At 42.3% G+C, this 13,430-nt stretch overlaps 1 protein-coding gene across 2 annotated transcripts in view; it reads left to right on the top strand.

The window, feature by feature from the left end:
- Positions 1–13,430, top strand: part of ESR2 (estrogen receptor 2) — a 69,843-nt gene that overhangs the window by 35,544 nt on the left and 20,869 nt on the right. For both annotated transcript variants that reach the window (XM_058429962.1, XM_032179784.2), the window contains exons 5-7: positions 388–687; positions 3,735–3,873; positions 11,727–11,860. In XM_058429962.1, coding sequence (XP_058285945.1) covers positions 388–687; positions 3,735–3,873; positions 11,727–11,860 — 573 coding nt within the window. The remainder of the gene's footprint in view (positions 1–387; positions 688–3,734; positions 3,874–11,726; positions 11,861–13,430) is intronic.

Raw genomic sequence — 13,430 nt, forward strand, 5'->3', positions numbered from 1 at the left:
GTTATTTGAAATACACTTGTTTTGTGTAAGTATAAGGAAATATATACATATGCACACATGCATATAAACATTTTAAGAATGTGTTATAATAAAAGTACATTATTTGGTACCTTTGGAAATATCCCCATTTTTCTACCTGAAGAAAATTCCTAATTTCATGGTTTATGAGCACTCTTTATAGAGAAATGGTGTTAGTATCTGTAGATGACCTGGAAATGGAGACCTAAAAAGTTTCTGAAAAGTTATGTCGTTGGTTTTGCTAGTATAGTCACGACCATAGTAATCTTTGGTACGTGCCCTACAGGCTCCAGAAAATAAAAGTCAAGCTTCTTTTGCTTGACTGCAGTTTTACCCTGGCAATTCGAATGACTCTGCTTTCCTCTTCAGGCTCCCGGAGAGAGAGATGTGGGTACCGCCTTGTGCGGAGACAGAGAAGTGCCGATGAGCAGCTGCACTGTGCCGGCAAGACCAAGAGAAGTGGCGGCCACGCGCCCCGAGTGCGGGAGCTGCTGCTGGACGCCCTGAGCCCCGAGCAGCTGGTGCTCACCCTCCTGGAGGCTGAGCCGCCCCATGTGCTGATCAGCCGCCCTAGCGCGCCCTTCACCGAGGCCTCCATGATGATGTCCCTGACCAAGTTGGCCGACAAGGAGTTGGTACACATGATCAGCTGGGCCAAGAAGATTCCCGGTAGGGCTTTCTGGCTATTAGTTTTCCATGTACTTGTAGAAAGGTCTGCCGCTAATATTTAAGGGGCAAGAGTACAAAGTAGAGGTCCATGAGCTGTGCCTAGATATTTAACAGGTCCTCAGCTGGATTTGTAACTTTTGAGTGCCGTATGTTCCTTCCTTCCGTCTTGGCATACCTACCTTCAACAAGGCCCTGTTCTGATTTAGAATTCTGAGACTCCTCTGAGTTCTGTACCCAACATGGTAGTGCAGAAAGAGTTGTGCGTGGCCCAGCCATTTCTGTTCTTGACTCCCTTCTTTTCCCATGGCTAGATGCATCCCATACCACCTTGCACAAACCCTATCCTGCGTGTCCACATCTGCTACAGACACTCACCTGTTGGTCACCTCTCATGCCTAGAGGTGGTCTGGGAGGATGGACCCAGGGAAGCTACCCAGGCTCTGGAATCGGGCTTGGGGTCATTTGGGCAAGAATCCTAGAGTCCTGGAACCTGGAACGTGGTTAAAATTATAGACTCCACATTGACCCATTTCTTGGCTGTGGATTCCTCACCTTGAGAGGAGGGGCATGGTTGGGTAGGGTGGGGTAGAGTACAGCATGACTAGTTTGAAAGTGAAAGGTTTGTCAGGTGCTAAATAGAATTTTGTAAATTATTGTTCCAATAGAGAATCAGTATTATGTACATAAATGAATATGTATGGACAAACGGAGTAAATCAGTGGTTGAAGTTACACGAATCATCAATGGGCCCATAAACCTGGAATGCCATCAAGTTAAAAATGAGCTTGGTTACTCATGAGTTGTCACTTGGAAACTGCATTTTCCATCCTCTAAAGCAATCACTTCTCTCAAGCCCATTTGTAATATATATCTGAAGTGCTATATGATGCTGAAGTTACCAGCTAATTATCATTTGACTTGGTGTTTCTGTGGAGGAGTGAATCTAGGATTCTAACCTAGAGTGGCAACACCCCACGATCCCCCTGTGAAAGCTTCTCCATGCCCTTCTTTACAGTCCTTGAAGAAATGAAGTCTCTTACAAGTTCTGAGCCACTGGGGGCAGTCCCACGGCCTGGGGGGCAGCGACTGCACTGGGCAAGCTGTAAAGATGAGGAGGGATGAGAAGCTGGGGGAAGAGAAGTTTCGGGTAAAAGGCCCAGGGAACTGAGGTCTATGGTGACAGTATCATCTGGGGACTTTTGTTGGCCTGGGCCCATTTCTTCTGAGCTTCCTGAGGATTTTTGGTTTCTAGTTGTATTTTGTTTTGTCTAGCATCTTCACCTTTGCCAGAATTATTTTATTTTCTCTGCTTTTTCCCAGAGGAGGCAATACTGATGTACTTTCCTCTAGTTTTTGCTTTAAATGTATTCCAAACACGATTTTGCAGGACCACACATGGAGAGCAGTGGTGAAATTAATTATTGCCGAAAGCTGTGCCCCTTCTTTGTGCCATAAGAAATCTGAACTCTTAAACTGCATTATTCCTTATTCAAGCCTGGTGTTTTGAAAAGTTTTCAGGAAACATAGGCATAGTCTGAAGGCGTGATTTTTTTTCCCTCCTCTTAGCTGGCATAGTCATTGTCCAAACCAAAGAAAATATTAAAATATCATCTAGCCTTGATCTTGTTGAATATCTGCAAGATTAAGAACCGTGATCTCTCTTGGGTAGGCTTATTGTCTATCACTATGGGTGAGACTGGGAAGGTGTATACACATTAGGAACCTAAACTGAGCAAAGCATGTGGATTTAGAAAGTATTTGTCCATCTTTACATTCATAACACCATTACATTCTCCTTGAGGCAGATTTGCATTATAATTGTTCAAAGACTTGAACCACATGTGTTCTCTCTGCCATAGTTTCCTCATCTGTAAAACAGAATGATAGATCCTGCCTATAGGACATTCTCAGAGATAGGCATTGTTACCCCCATTTTCCTATAAGAAAAACAAAGACTTAATGGGAGATTAAGTGACCAGCTAGAAAGAGGCTGAGCTGGGGTTCAAACCAGAGTCACTTCACTCCAAGGCTGTGTCTTTTGTTACCATATTTATATTACATGGCCCTCTCCTTTTATCATGGCTTGTGAAGGAAGCCCCGGTGTTCTCTGCTTTGCTTTTGAAGTGCTTCCCTCCCCAGAAATTACCTGTTTGCAAACAGTACTGTGACCAACATGGGTTATTAGGTTGTCAGGACCTGCTTCATTATTATATTTGCTATTTATTTATTTATTTATTTATTTTTTGAGACAGGGTCTCGCTCTGTTGCCCAGGCTGGAGTGCAGTGGCGTGATCTTGGCTCACTGCAGCCTCGACGTCCTGGGCTCAAGCGATCCTCCCACTTCAGCCTCCAGAGTGTCTGGGACTACAGGCACCTGCCACCATGACCAGATAATTTTTTGTAGAGATGGGGTTTCTCCATGTTGGCCAGGCTGGTCTCAAACTCCTGGGTGCAGGCAATCCACCCGCCTTGGCCTCCCAAAGTGCTGGGATTACAGGTGTGCTTGGCTATATTTGCTGTTTAGGATAGAATCGCCCAGAAACAGTGCTTCTACACGGAAGAAGGATCTTAACACTGGATGGGAAATTTTAAGCAATCAGAGAAATCCTTGCAGGTGAGGCCTTGGTTTTCTGTGAGGGCTGGCACTGCTCTCTGCAAGCCTCCAACCCCAACCTCCACCTCTACCCCATTCCCCCACCCCTTCTGATCCCAGTCAAGGATTGGGTCAGACAGGCAGCTCTTCTGACTGGCAGCCAAGCATCAGGACACAGCTAACAAAGATCAGTTCTGAGCCCAGGTCATAGTGCTTGACAAACTCTAAATGAAGTATATTTGTCTCTAGAAGGGGTCCAAGACTGGAAACTAAGTTGCACAGCTTAACTTTAAAGTTTTCTTCCTTTAATGAGCAGTTAATCACATTTATAAAATATCGATTCCCTAATGGTTTGTGTTTTCTTAGTGTTTTAACACTTCCCATTCTGTCTCTACAGACACAGGGAGCTGAGGAGGAGGGATTGGGGTGTCTCACAGCCTCTTGCTTTCCCCAGGCTTTGTGGAGCTCAGCCTGTTCGACCAAGTGCGGCTCTTGGAGAGCTGTTGGCTGGAGGTGTTAATGGTAGGGCTGATGTGGCGCTCAATTGACCACCCCGGCAAGCTCATCTTTGCTCCAGATCTTGTTCTGGACAGGTGAGAAAAAATGCATTGTGTTTCTACTCTGACTTCTTTGAGTAAGGTGCTTAGTGAGTGGGAACAAAGTCCTGGGTGCTGCAATTAAAATCTCACACTTGCAGGGCAATTAGAGGATGATAGTATCATCAGCTCCTTCACTGGGCCAAGAACCAGAGAAGGAGAGAGTTGGGTCCAAGGATTCAGGGTCCTGTGACTCATTTTTAATCTATGGTGCAGCAGTATTTACAGGCCAGTGCTTTAATAGCAGACTGTATCCTGTAGGTATGTGGCCACTATGTGTATAAGTCGACATAGATTTTTCTGCATTAAAAATTCCATTTTCAGGTTATAATCTTAAATTGTCCTGCTGTTTTTTGTACCTATAGTGACCAATTACATCTGGAGCTTTCTGGACAGGTGATAAAATTTTTATGAATCTGCCAAGTTTATTTTCACATGCTTTAACTCATTCTTTTTTTTTTTTTTTTTCTCTGAGATGGAGTCTCACTCTGTCACTCAGGCTGGAGTGCAGAGGCGTAATCTTGGCTCACTGCAACCTCCGCCTCCCGGATTCAAGTGATTCTCCTGCCTCAGCCTCTCAAGTAGTTGAGATCACAGGTGCCCACGACCACACCGGGCTAATTTTTCTATTTTTAGTAGAGAAGTGGTTTCACCATGTTGGCCAGGCTGGTCTTGAACTCCTGGCCTCAGGCACTCTGCCCACCTCGGCCTCCCAAAGCGCGCTGGGATTACAGGCATGAGCCACCGTACCCAGTCTGCTTTAACTCATTCTAATGCATGTACTATATAGCATTTTTGGCAATAGTGGTGGAAGGAAGGGTTACTAAAACTGCATGAAACTTAACAGAAAATGGGATGTGATGCTATATCTTGGTTGCGTTTGATTTTCTTTTAAAGATGACACAGAAGAGGAACCAATTTTTAATTGACTTAGGTGAACTGTTTATGGGGGGAAAGCTGGACTGTATAAAAACACTCAAGCTTTTTAGCAGGAAAATAGAATACCCTCTTGGTGTAAATTCGAGCAGTTCGAAATCTTCATGGAAATTGATTTCCACACCGCTTTTATGGAAAAAGCACTACTGTTGAATGTTCAGCTACATCTGACTCTGCACAGTGTGGGAGGATGCCTAGTGTCTACCCCAACTCTTGCATTATAATCCTGTTACCACTTTAAAATCATCAGAAGACCCTGTGTTACACAGATGAAGAGTGATGCCCCAAGCTATCAGTCCCCATTCTGCCTTTTGTCATGGTTGACAATGTCATTAAAAGAGCAGTGTTCTGCATAATGAAGGTGTTTTGATAGAGAACAAATCCTTTGGGAAGAGCTGGAGGACTGATGTGACTTGAACAGGAGCAAGCCCAGGTGGTAAACTGCGGAGGGAGGCTCTGGAAGACCAGAGAGGTGCAGGGCACAAGACCCTTCAGTAACAAACAAAATAGCTAACCTATTGGCTTGTATGTGCTTGGCAGCACCTTATGCACTTAACTTATGTCAACACATTTAATCTTCACAATCTTCCTGCACCCTTTGAGGGAGTAGGATCCATTATTATCTCTATCATTCAGATACTGCAAATGGGAGATTGAGAAACCTGCTTACAGGTAGGATAGTAGGTGGTGGAGCTGGACTTGGGGGGTTGCCAAATGGCAAGCTAACTCTCTACTTTACCTGTTGTCATGGGTGACAATGTTGACAAAGAGCACATTCTGCAGAACAGAGATGTTTTGGCAGAGAACAGCCCTGTTCTACTCATAACACACTGCAGAAACCCACTCTCCCCACTGTCATCTCAGGGTACCATGTCACAAGGCAGGCTGAAGAGTCAAGCACCTAGCCAAGCCATTGCCCTCATTCATTCATTGTATTCTGCTTGGTGTTTTAACTGGGGCCAAATATACAGATGTATAAATATACACATATAATTTTCCTTGAAGTTAGTCCTAGGAACACATTCCATCCCTTGACAAATAATTTGCAGACTTTGGGATTAAATTATTTTATCTTTTGATTTCTAAATTGATGCCAAATTTAGTGTTTATTTTTGGTGACTATTTCATTCCTGGGTTTTAGTACAATTAACTCTTCCACTCTCCCATTTCTCTGTATGCGTTCTTTAATTCCTGTAATTGTGTGTATACATTACTATAAGTGGACACAAATCCTGGAAAAATATTAGGCCTACCTTTTAGTTAATAGAAAAAAAGTTATTTTTCTTAAAAATTATTTCTAATAGACTCACACTGCCTTTATAACTTAAGTGAAAGTATTATGTTTTACAACATAAATCTAGTATATTTGATTGAGTATAGAAGAGGAATTCTTGGGAACTGTAAATGCATTCACATTGAGCAGGCATTTTTTTTTTTTTTTTTTTTGGAATAACTACTGGTGTTTATTTGTTGTTGTAATTTCTAGTAGTTTTTGTTTGTTTGTTTTTTGTTTTTGAGATGGAGTCTTGCTGTGTCACCCAGGCTGGAATACGATGGCATGATCTCAGCTCACTGCAATCTCCACCTCCCAAGCTCAAGTGATTCTTGGGCCTCAGCCTCCTGAGTAGCTGGGATTACAGGCATGTGCCACTACACCTGGACAATGTTTGTATTTTTTTTTTTTTTAAGTAGAGACGGGGTTTTACCGTGTTGGCCAAGTTGGTCTCGAGGTCCTGGCTTCAAGTGATCCCCCAACCTCAGCCTTCCAAAGTGTTGGGATTACAGACGTGAGCCACCACGCCCAGCCTACAGTCTCTAGTATTTTTAACACATTAACTTTTTGAAGTCTGGAACTTGAAGTCTTTTTTTTGTTTGTTTTTTTTTTTTTTTTTGAGACGGAGTCTCGCTCTGTCCCCCAGGCTAGAGTGCAGTGGCGCGATCTCGGCTCACTGCAATCTCCGCCTCCCGGGTTCACGCCATTCTCCTGCCTCAGCCTCTCCGAGTAGCTGGGACTACAGGCACCTGCCACCACGCCCGGCTAATTTTTTTGTATTTTTAGTAGAGACGGGGTTTCACCGTGGTCTCGATCTCCTGACCTCGTGATCCGCCCGCCTCGGAACTTGAAGTCTAAGATAGGTCAGTTACTTAGTCCTCTCTTATACAGATGAATATACTTTTATGTAATAGGTATGTTTGTAGAGGAGTTGCTCATTCAAAAAGTCAGGAGTCATGCTCCATAGAGTTCTATTACGACTCTTTTTTGCAAAGTGAAGAGATCATCTTCAGCAGAAGACAGTTATTTTCAAATGGTGTGGATTGTCCTAGCAGAGTTTCTTCAAGTGGTAATATGGCTGAATAAACAGTGAATACAACTAACGGTTGACCATTTGTGGATACTGAAACTATAATTTCTGTTCCCCTTTATTCTTGTTGAGGTGTCTGCAACAAGAAAACTTGTGTCTACTGAGGATGAGAGGAAAATCTAGTTACTTCAGCTTATTTCTAAGCATTTAGTTTTTCTTTTACTAACCACTAAATTAATCATAAATTCATGTGAAGATCTATAGAATCTGATTGTCTACTTGCTCAAAAAAAATCACATATGCAAAGACATTTTTCTGTCCTTAGTATCAATAGGCAACTGACTAATGTTAAATTATTAGTCAGAGGAAGTTTGTATCTGGGCTTGGATCCCATTGTGGACATTTGCAGAGAGGTCCATGGAATTGTATATGTATAAATGTCTTGAGTTTACATTCACATTAGTTATTTGTATGCTAAATTCCTTCAAGATAGCCACCAAATTTTCAATTCCCAATTTTAATTTACCCTTTGTACATAAGTAATTTCACTTCAGTTATTAAGTCCTTTTTATGTTCTAAGCCTTAAACACTCCCTGCCATTGCCATACACACAGAGGTAAACCATGGTCTGTACCCAGGTGTGTGCTGCAAACAGATATATACGTATATGTATGTATGTATGTATGTATCTATCTATCTATCTATAGATATAGATATAGATATCTATATCTATCTACACACACACACACACACACACAAAATAGTGTACCCCAAAGGGAGGCCCACTCATTCAACATTTTGTGTTGTATTTAACAATATTCTTCTTTAGGCCAGGCACGGTGGCTCATGCCTGTAATCCCAGCACTTTGGGAGACTGAGGTGGGTGGATCACCTGAGGTCAGGAGTTCGAGACAAGCCTGAGCAACATGATGAAACTCCCTCTTTACTAAAAATACAAAAATTAGCTGGGTGTGATGGCAGGTGCCTGTAATCCCAGCTACCTGGGAAGCTGAGGCAGGAGAATTGCTTGAACCCAGGAAGTGGAGGTTGCAGTGAGTCGAGATCACGTCATTGCACTCCAGCTGGGGCGACAGAGCAAGATTCCATCTTAAAAAAAAAAAAAAAGCAATATTCTTATTTTATAAAGAGTGATTATTGGCTGGGCTCGGTTGCTCACGCCTGTAGTCCCAGCACTTTGGGAGGCTGAGGCGAGTGGATCACTTGAGGTCAGGAGTTCAAGACCAGCCTGGCCAACATGATGAAACCCCTTCTCTACTAAAAATGCAAAAATTAGCCAGGCATAGCGGTGCGTGCCTGTAATCCCAGCTACATGGGAGGCTGAGGCAGGAGAATCACTTGAACCCAGAAGGTGGAGGTTGCAGAGAGCAGAGATTATGCCACTGTACTCCAGTCTGGGCATCGGAGTGAGACCCTGTCTCAAAAAAAAAAAGTGATTGTCAAGTAATAAAATTGATATGGTTTGGCTCTGTGTCCCCAGCAAATCTCATCTGAAATTGTAATCTCCATGTGTCAAAGGAGGGACCTGGTGGGAGTGATTGGATCATGGGGATGGTTTCCCCCATGCTGTTCTCATAAGAGTGAGTTCTCATGGGAGCTCATGCTTTAAAAGTGTTGGGCAGCTCCTGGCTGTCTCGTTCCATCGCTCTCTCTCCTGCCTCCATGTAAGATGTGCCTTGGTTTCCCTTTGCTCTCTGCCATGATTGTAAGTTTCCTGAGGCCTCCCCAGCCATGCAGAACTGTGAGTCAGTTAAACCTTTTTTCTTCATAGATTACCCAGTCTCAGGTAGTGCTTTATAGCAATGTGAAAATGGACTAATACAAAGATATTCCATGTTATTACTGATTTTATTTAGTAGTTTATGGACAGATAGTGTGCAAAGATAAATTTCCTGAGTAGGTCAGTTGGGTTGATACACTGTTTCAATATTTTAACATTCAAATCATATGCCCTGTTTTTGTTTTTGTTTTTGTTTTAGAGACAGGGTCTCGCTCTGTGGCCCAGGCTGGAGTGCAGTGGTGCCATCACAGCTTACTGCAGCCTCGGGCTCCTGGCCTCAAGTGATCTTTTTCCTCAGCCCCCTGAGGAGCTGGGACTATAGGTGTATGCTACCATGCCTGGTTTATTATTATTTTGTAGAGACAAGGTCTCTCTATGTCGCCCAGGCTGGTCTAGAACTCTTGGCCTCAAGTGATCCTCCCACTTTGGCCTCCCCAAAGCATGGGGATTACAGACATGAGCCACTGTACCCAGCCAGTCCTGTCTTTAAATCAACTCTTTTAACCCTGTCCTAATTTCTTACTCATAATTCAGTTTCAATCTAAAATTATAAAATAAATAAAATAGATGTCATTACTTTAGAGTCTTTCCTAACTTTGTTCTGTATAACTCATCTGAAAGACCTTTACTGGGCTGTTATTTACGATGTCTTATACTTTATTGCCCCTTCGTTTCTCATTTATTTTGTAGAAATGTATTTGGTTTCTGCAGACTGTGGAGTGAATAAAAATATTCTAACTTTGCCACCCCTTGAATGAAATGGTTGACTGTCACGCCTGCTTAAAAAGAAAGTAATCAGACCTAGTTCTTCAGACTTTAGAAATTAACTTTTTCCATGAGGTATGTATGGTCTGATTACTGTGAGTGACAGCCTTTATCAGGGTTTAAAATACCTCAGTATGCAAACCCTCCCCCCATTTTTGAAACATAAATTTGCAGTGAAAATGTCATCTATTTTAATGAGGAAATGATACCAATTTCAATATTTAGGAACTAAGGCACAGGTACTTCTGGAAAATAGGATTGATTTCAGGGGGGTCCCCTTACCATACCACTTGGGGAGGAGTATGTGTGAGTGTGTGTGTGTGTATGTGTTGTGCATGTATGTATAATCCCACATCAGCACAGAAGAATAAAGAGATAAACTATCAATGCAGGACTTGGTGGATTTTTTTTTTTTTTTTTTGCCCCATAGAGATATTTTCAAACTAGCTTTCCTTAGTATCAAATGTCCCCAAGTCCAACAGTAACAATTTCCAATAATTAATTGTCCGCAGGCAGGGTGATTCAGGTGTTTTTTGTGTTATCTCTGTGCAGGGCTTGTGTTGTCCTTACTGGATGCCTGCATCAGGTTGCCTGGGAGAGCCTGGAGCTGGGGAGGTGGAAAGATGAGGCTTCCTGTAGATTTGGCACTCTTTGCCCAGTGCTCTGGATTCTCTAAGATGGCCTTTTCCTATGAGTGACTTCCGGGGGGCACTGGTGTTTTGTCACTTAACCTGTGTACTTACAGAAAATTGCAGGTGTTTACAGAATTTACGATTTAGTAAATTTAGTAACTTAGTAATGCTCATATGCTAAAGTGAGCAATTTGCATGCTTGTAGCTCTGTGTGAGCAAGTCTGGGTGGGTGAGTGTGAACGCTTCGGAATGCAGGATCCCGGTGAGTGCCATGTACAGCAGCTAATGGGAAAGACTTCTGCAGGATTGGTGTATCCGGTGGTGTCAGAGGCTCTTCCCTGAAATACTGCCATCACTGGAAATGCCCTGAGTTTGGGGAAGGAGGAGGGGAGCAGCCAGCTCTTTGAAGACCTCAAGGCCCCTTCAGGGGCTGCTAGAGACTAAAAATGGAACTCGCATAAACCCATTGCCCTTTCTGTGTGCTGCAGGCTTTTGGGAGCAAACGGTGATTTTGTGACAAAATCATCTAACTGCTTGTCAAGGACTTCCAATAACCCTGTGACTGATAATAATAGAGTGTTTTGGGGGAGCAGTGAGGGGGAATAACGTGTGTCTGGCTGGAGTGAATAGAAGCTGGTATTTTCCAGATAAAGTTCAAGTAATTTTCTTCCAAAGTATATTTAAACATTTATTCATACAAGTAGTGCGCCAAAGAATTTTGATTAGATGGCTCAAAGTTTAAAGATAATCCTTGCTTGAAGATAATCCCTGGCAAGTCAAAAATTTTCCCCACCTCCATGTATACCTTCTTTTCCTGATTCTAATCCATCTTCTCTAATTGTGATGTCTTTGTCATATTCAGCTTTTTCAAATTACAGGTAAATGTCTTAGTTGCTACACCAGTTTCTAAGTGACCACCAGGAAGTGAGAGTTAAGCCCTAGATATAGAGTTTTATTCTTGGGATATTTGCTTCTGTGACACACAGTCTTCCTCATTAATACTTCCCGATGGGAACGTGAAATGTCTCATTTTGAAATACGTGTCATATCTGGGGCTGGTTGACTGACATGGGTTTGATTGAAAGCAATCAATAGGAGTGGTATTGCTGTAAGAAAACATTTGGTGAAAACGTAGAAGGAAAATATTCCAATGCACGTTTTTGCCTAAATAATATTTATTCATATATTTACTTTAGGGATTTATAGGAAATGGCCTATCTTCTTTATATGAAGACAATTCTAGTAATTTCATATTGTTAGGTGTGGTCTCATTAACACCCTGTTGTAGTTAAAATGACATTATCAGATGAACATGTTACAAGATGAAACTTGAGATTAAAAATAACACATTCCTTATTGTTTTTTTGATGGTTTCCTGAAGCTATGTTCCTTAAATTTCCAAACGAACTTTTGTAGGGATGAGGGGAAATGCGTAGAAGGAATTCTGGAAATCTTTGACATGCTCCTGGCAACTACTTCAAGGTTTCGAGAGTTAAAACTCCAACACAAAGAGTATCTCTGTGTCAAGGCCATGATCCTGCTCAATTCCAGTAAGTAATCACACAGCTGGGCCATGTTTTATCGGGGAGAGATGCTGTTTCTACAACTAGCATGATATTAAGAAGAATGTCGAACTTTTATTTTATTTGAAAAGGGTAAAATGGTTTCCTTTTGGACTTTGTTTTTATTTTGATAGCGATTTAAACTGTAGGTAACTTTTGGACATAAATTACTCGTTAAGTGAATGACTGGCAATCAATTTAAAAGTAGCTCAAGCCACTTGCTGGAAAAGAAAAAAAAAAAGAACTTTAAATTGTTTATCTTTTAAACTTTTTTCAGTGCTCACACAGACACTTTACATGGTTGGCATGCATTTATACTGACGTTTGGGGTCCTACTTTTTTTACAGATTCATTCATTCAGTAAAGATACAATTCTACCCTCAAATAGCTCATAGTTTAGGCAGGGAGGGAGAGAAAACAAATCATTAAAAATAATGATTTCTGTGCTATGATAAAGTCTACACAAAGTACTACGGGAAAATAGGAGGAGAGATGTTGGAGTTATTGCAGAAGGGAATGATTGAACAAATCTTCAAGACAGAGCAGAGGGAAGTAGGCATGACTTTAAAATGCGGTGCTGAAGATTAGAAACTGCTGCCTGGGCTTTGGGCAGCTTAGAAGAGGTTCAGGCAGGGGAGTGTCATGCACAGATATGCGATATAGAAAGGTCACTCTGGCTTCCATGTGGAGGACTAGAAAGGGCAGAGACTGAAGCCGGGGGCCCATTAGAGGCAATGAGAGCCTGAACTGACATTGCGGCGTGAGGTCAGGGAGCAAGAGACTTGACTTGAAGGAAAAGTGGGAGGTAGAGGAGGGAAATAAGGTGTCTAGGATATGCAGATGGTTTCGTTTTGTTGGTTTTTTCTTATATAAATAATATCTGATTATTGTAAATAGACATTCAAATGAGAAAAACATACAAGGAAGAAAATAAAATCATCAGGAATACCTGCCCTCAAAATAACCACCATAACTTTGGTAACCATTCCTTTCTTTTCTTTTTTTTTTCTTTTTTTTTTGAGACAGGATCTTGCTCTGCTGCCCAGGCTGGAGGGCAGTGGCATGATCATAGCTCACTGTAACCTAGAACTGAGCTCAAGTGATCCTCCCACCTCGGCCTCACAAGTATCTTGGAATACAGGTGCATACCACCAGACCTGGTTAATTAAAACAATTTTTTTTTGTAGAGACAGAATCTTGCTGTGTTGCCAGAGGTGGCCTTGAACTCCTGGCCTCCAGCAGTCCTCCCACCTCAGCCTCCCAAAGTTCTGGAATTTACAAGCATGAGCCACTGCGCACAGTCTGTGTCTTGTTTTTCACTTTTCTTTTTGAGACAAGGTGTCACTCTGTTGCCCAGGCTGGAATGCAGTGGCACGATCACGGCTTACTGCAGTTCCGACCTCCTGGGCTCAAGTGATTCTCCCACCTCAGCCACCTGAGTAGCTGGGACCATAAGCATCTGCCACCACACCTAACTAATTTTTGTATTTTTTGTAGAAGTGAGGTCTCCCTATGTTGGCCAAGCTGGTCTCAAACTCCTGTATTTTTTTTTTTTTTT

Source organism: Hylobates moloch, unplaced genomic scaffold (assembly GCF_009828535.3).
Source record: "Hylobates moloch isolate HMO894 unplaced genomic scaffold, HMol_V3 SCAFFOLD_16, whole genome shotgun sequence".
NCBI lineage: Eukaryota > Metazoa > Chordata > Mammalia > Primates > Hylobatidae > Hylobates > Hylobates moloch.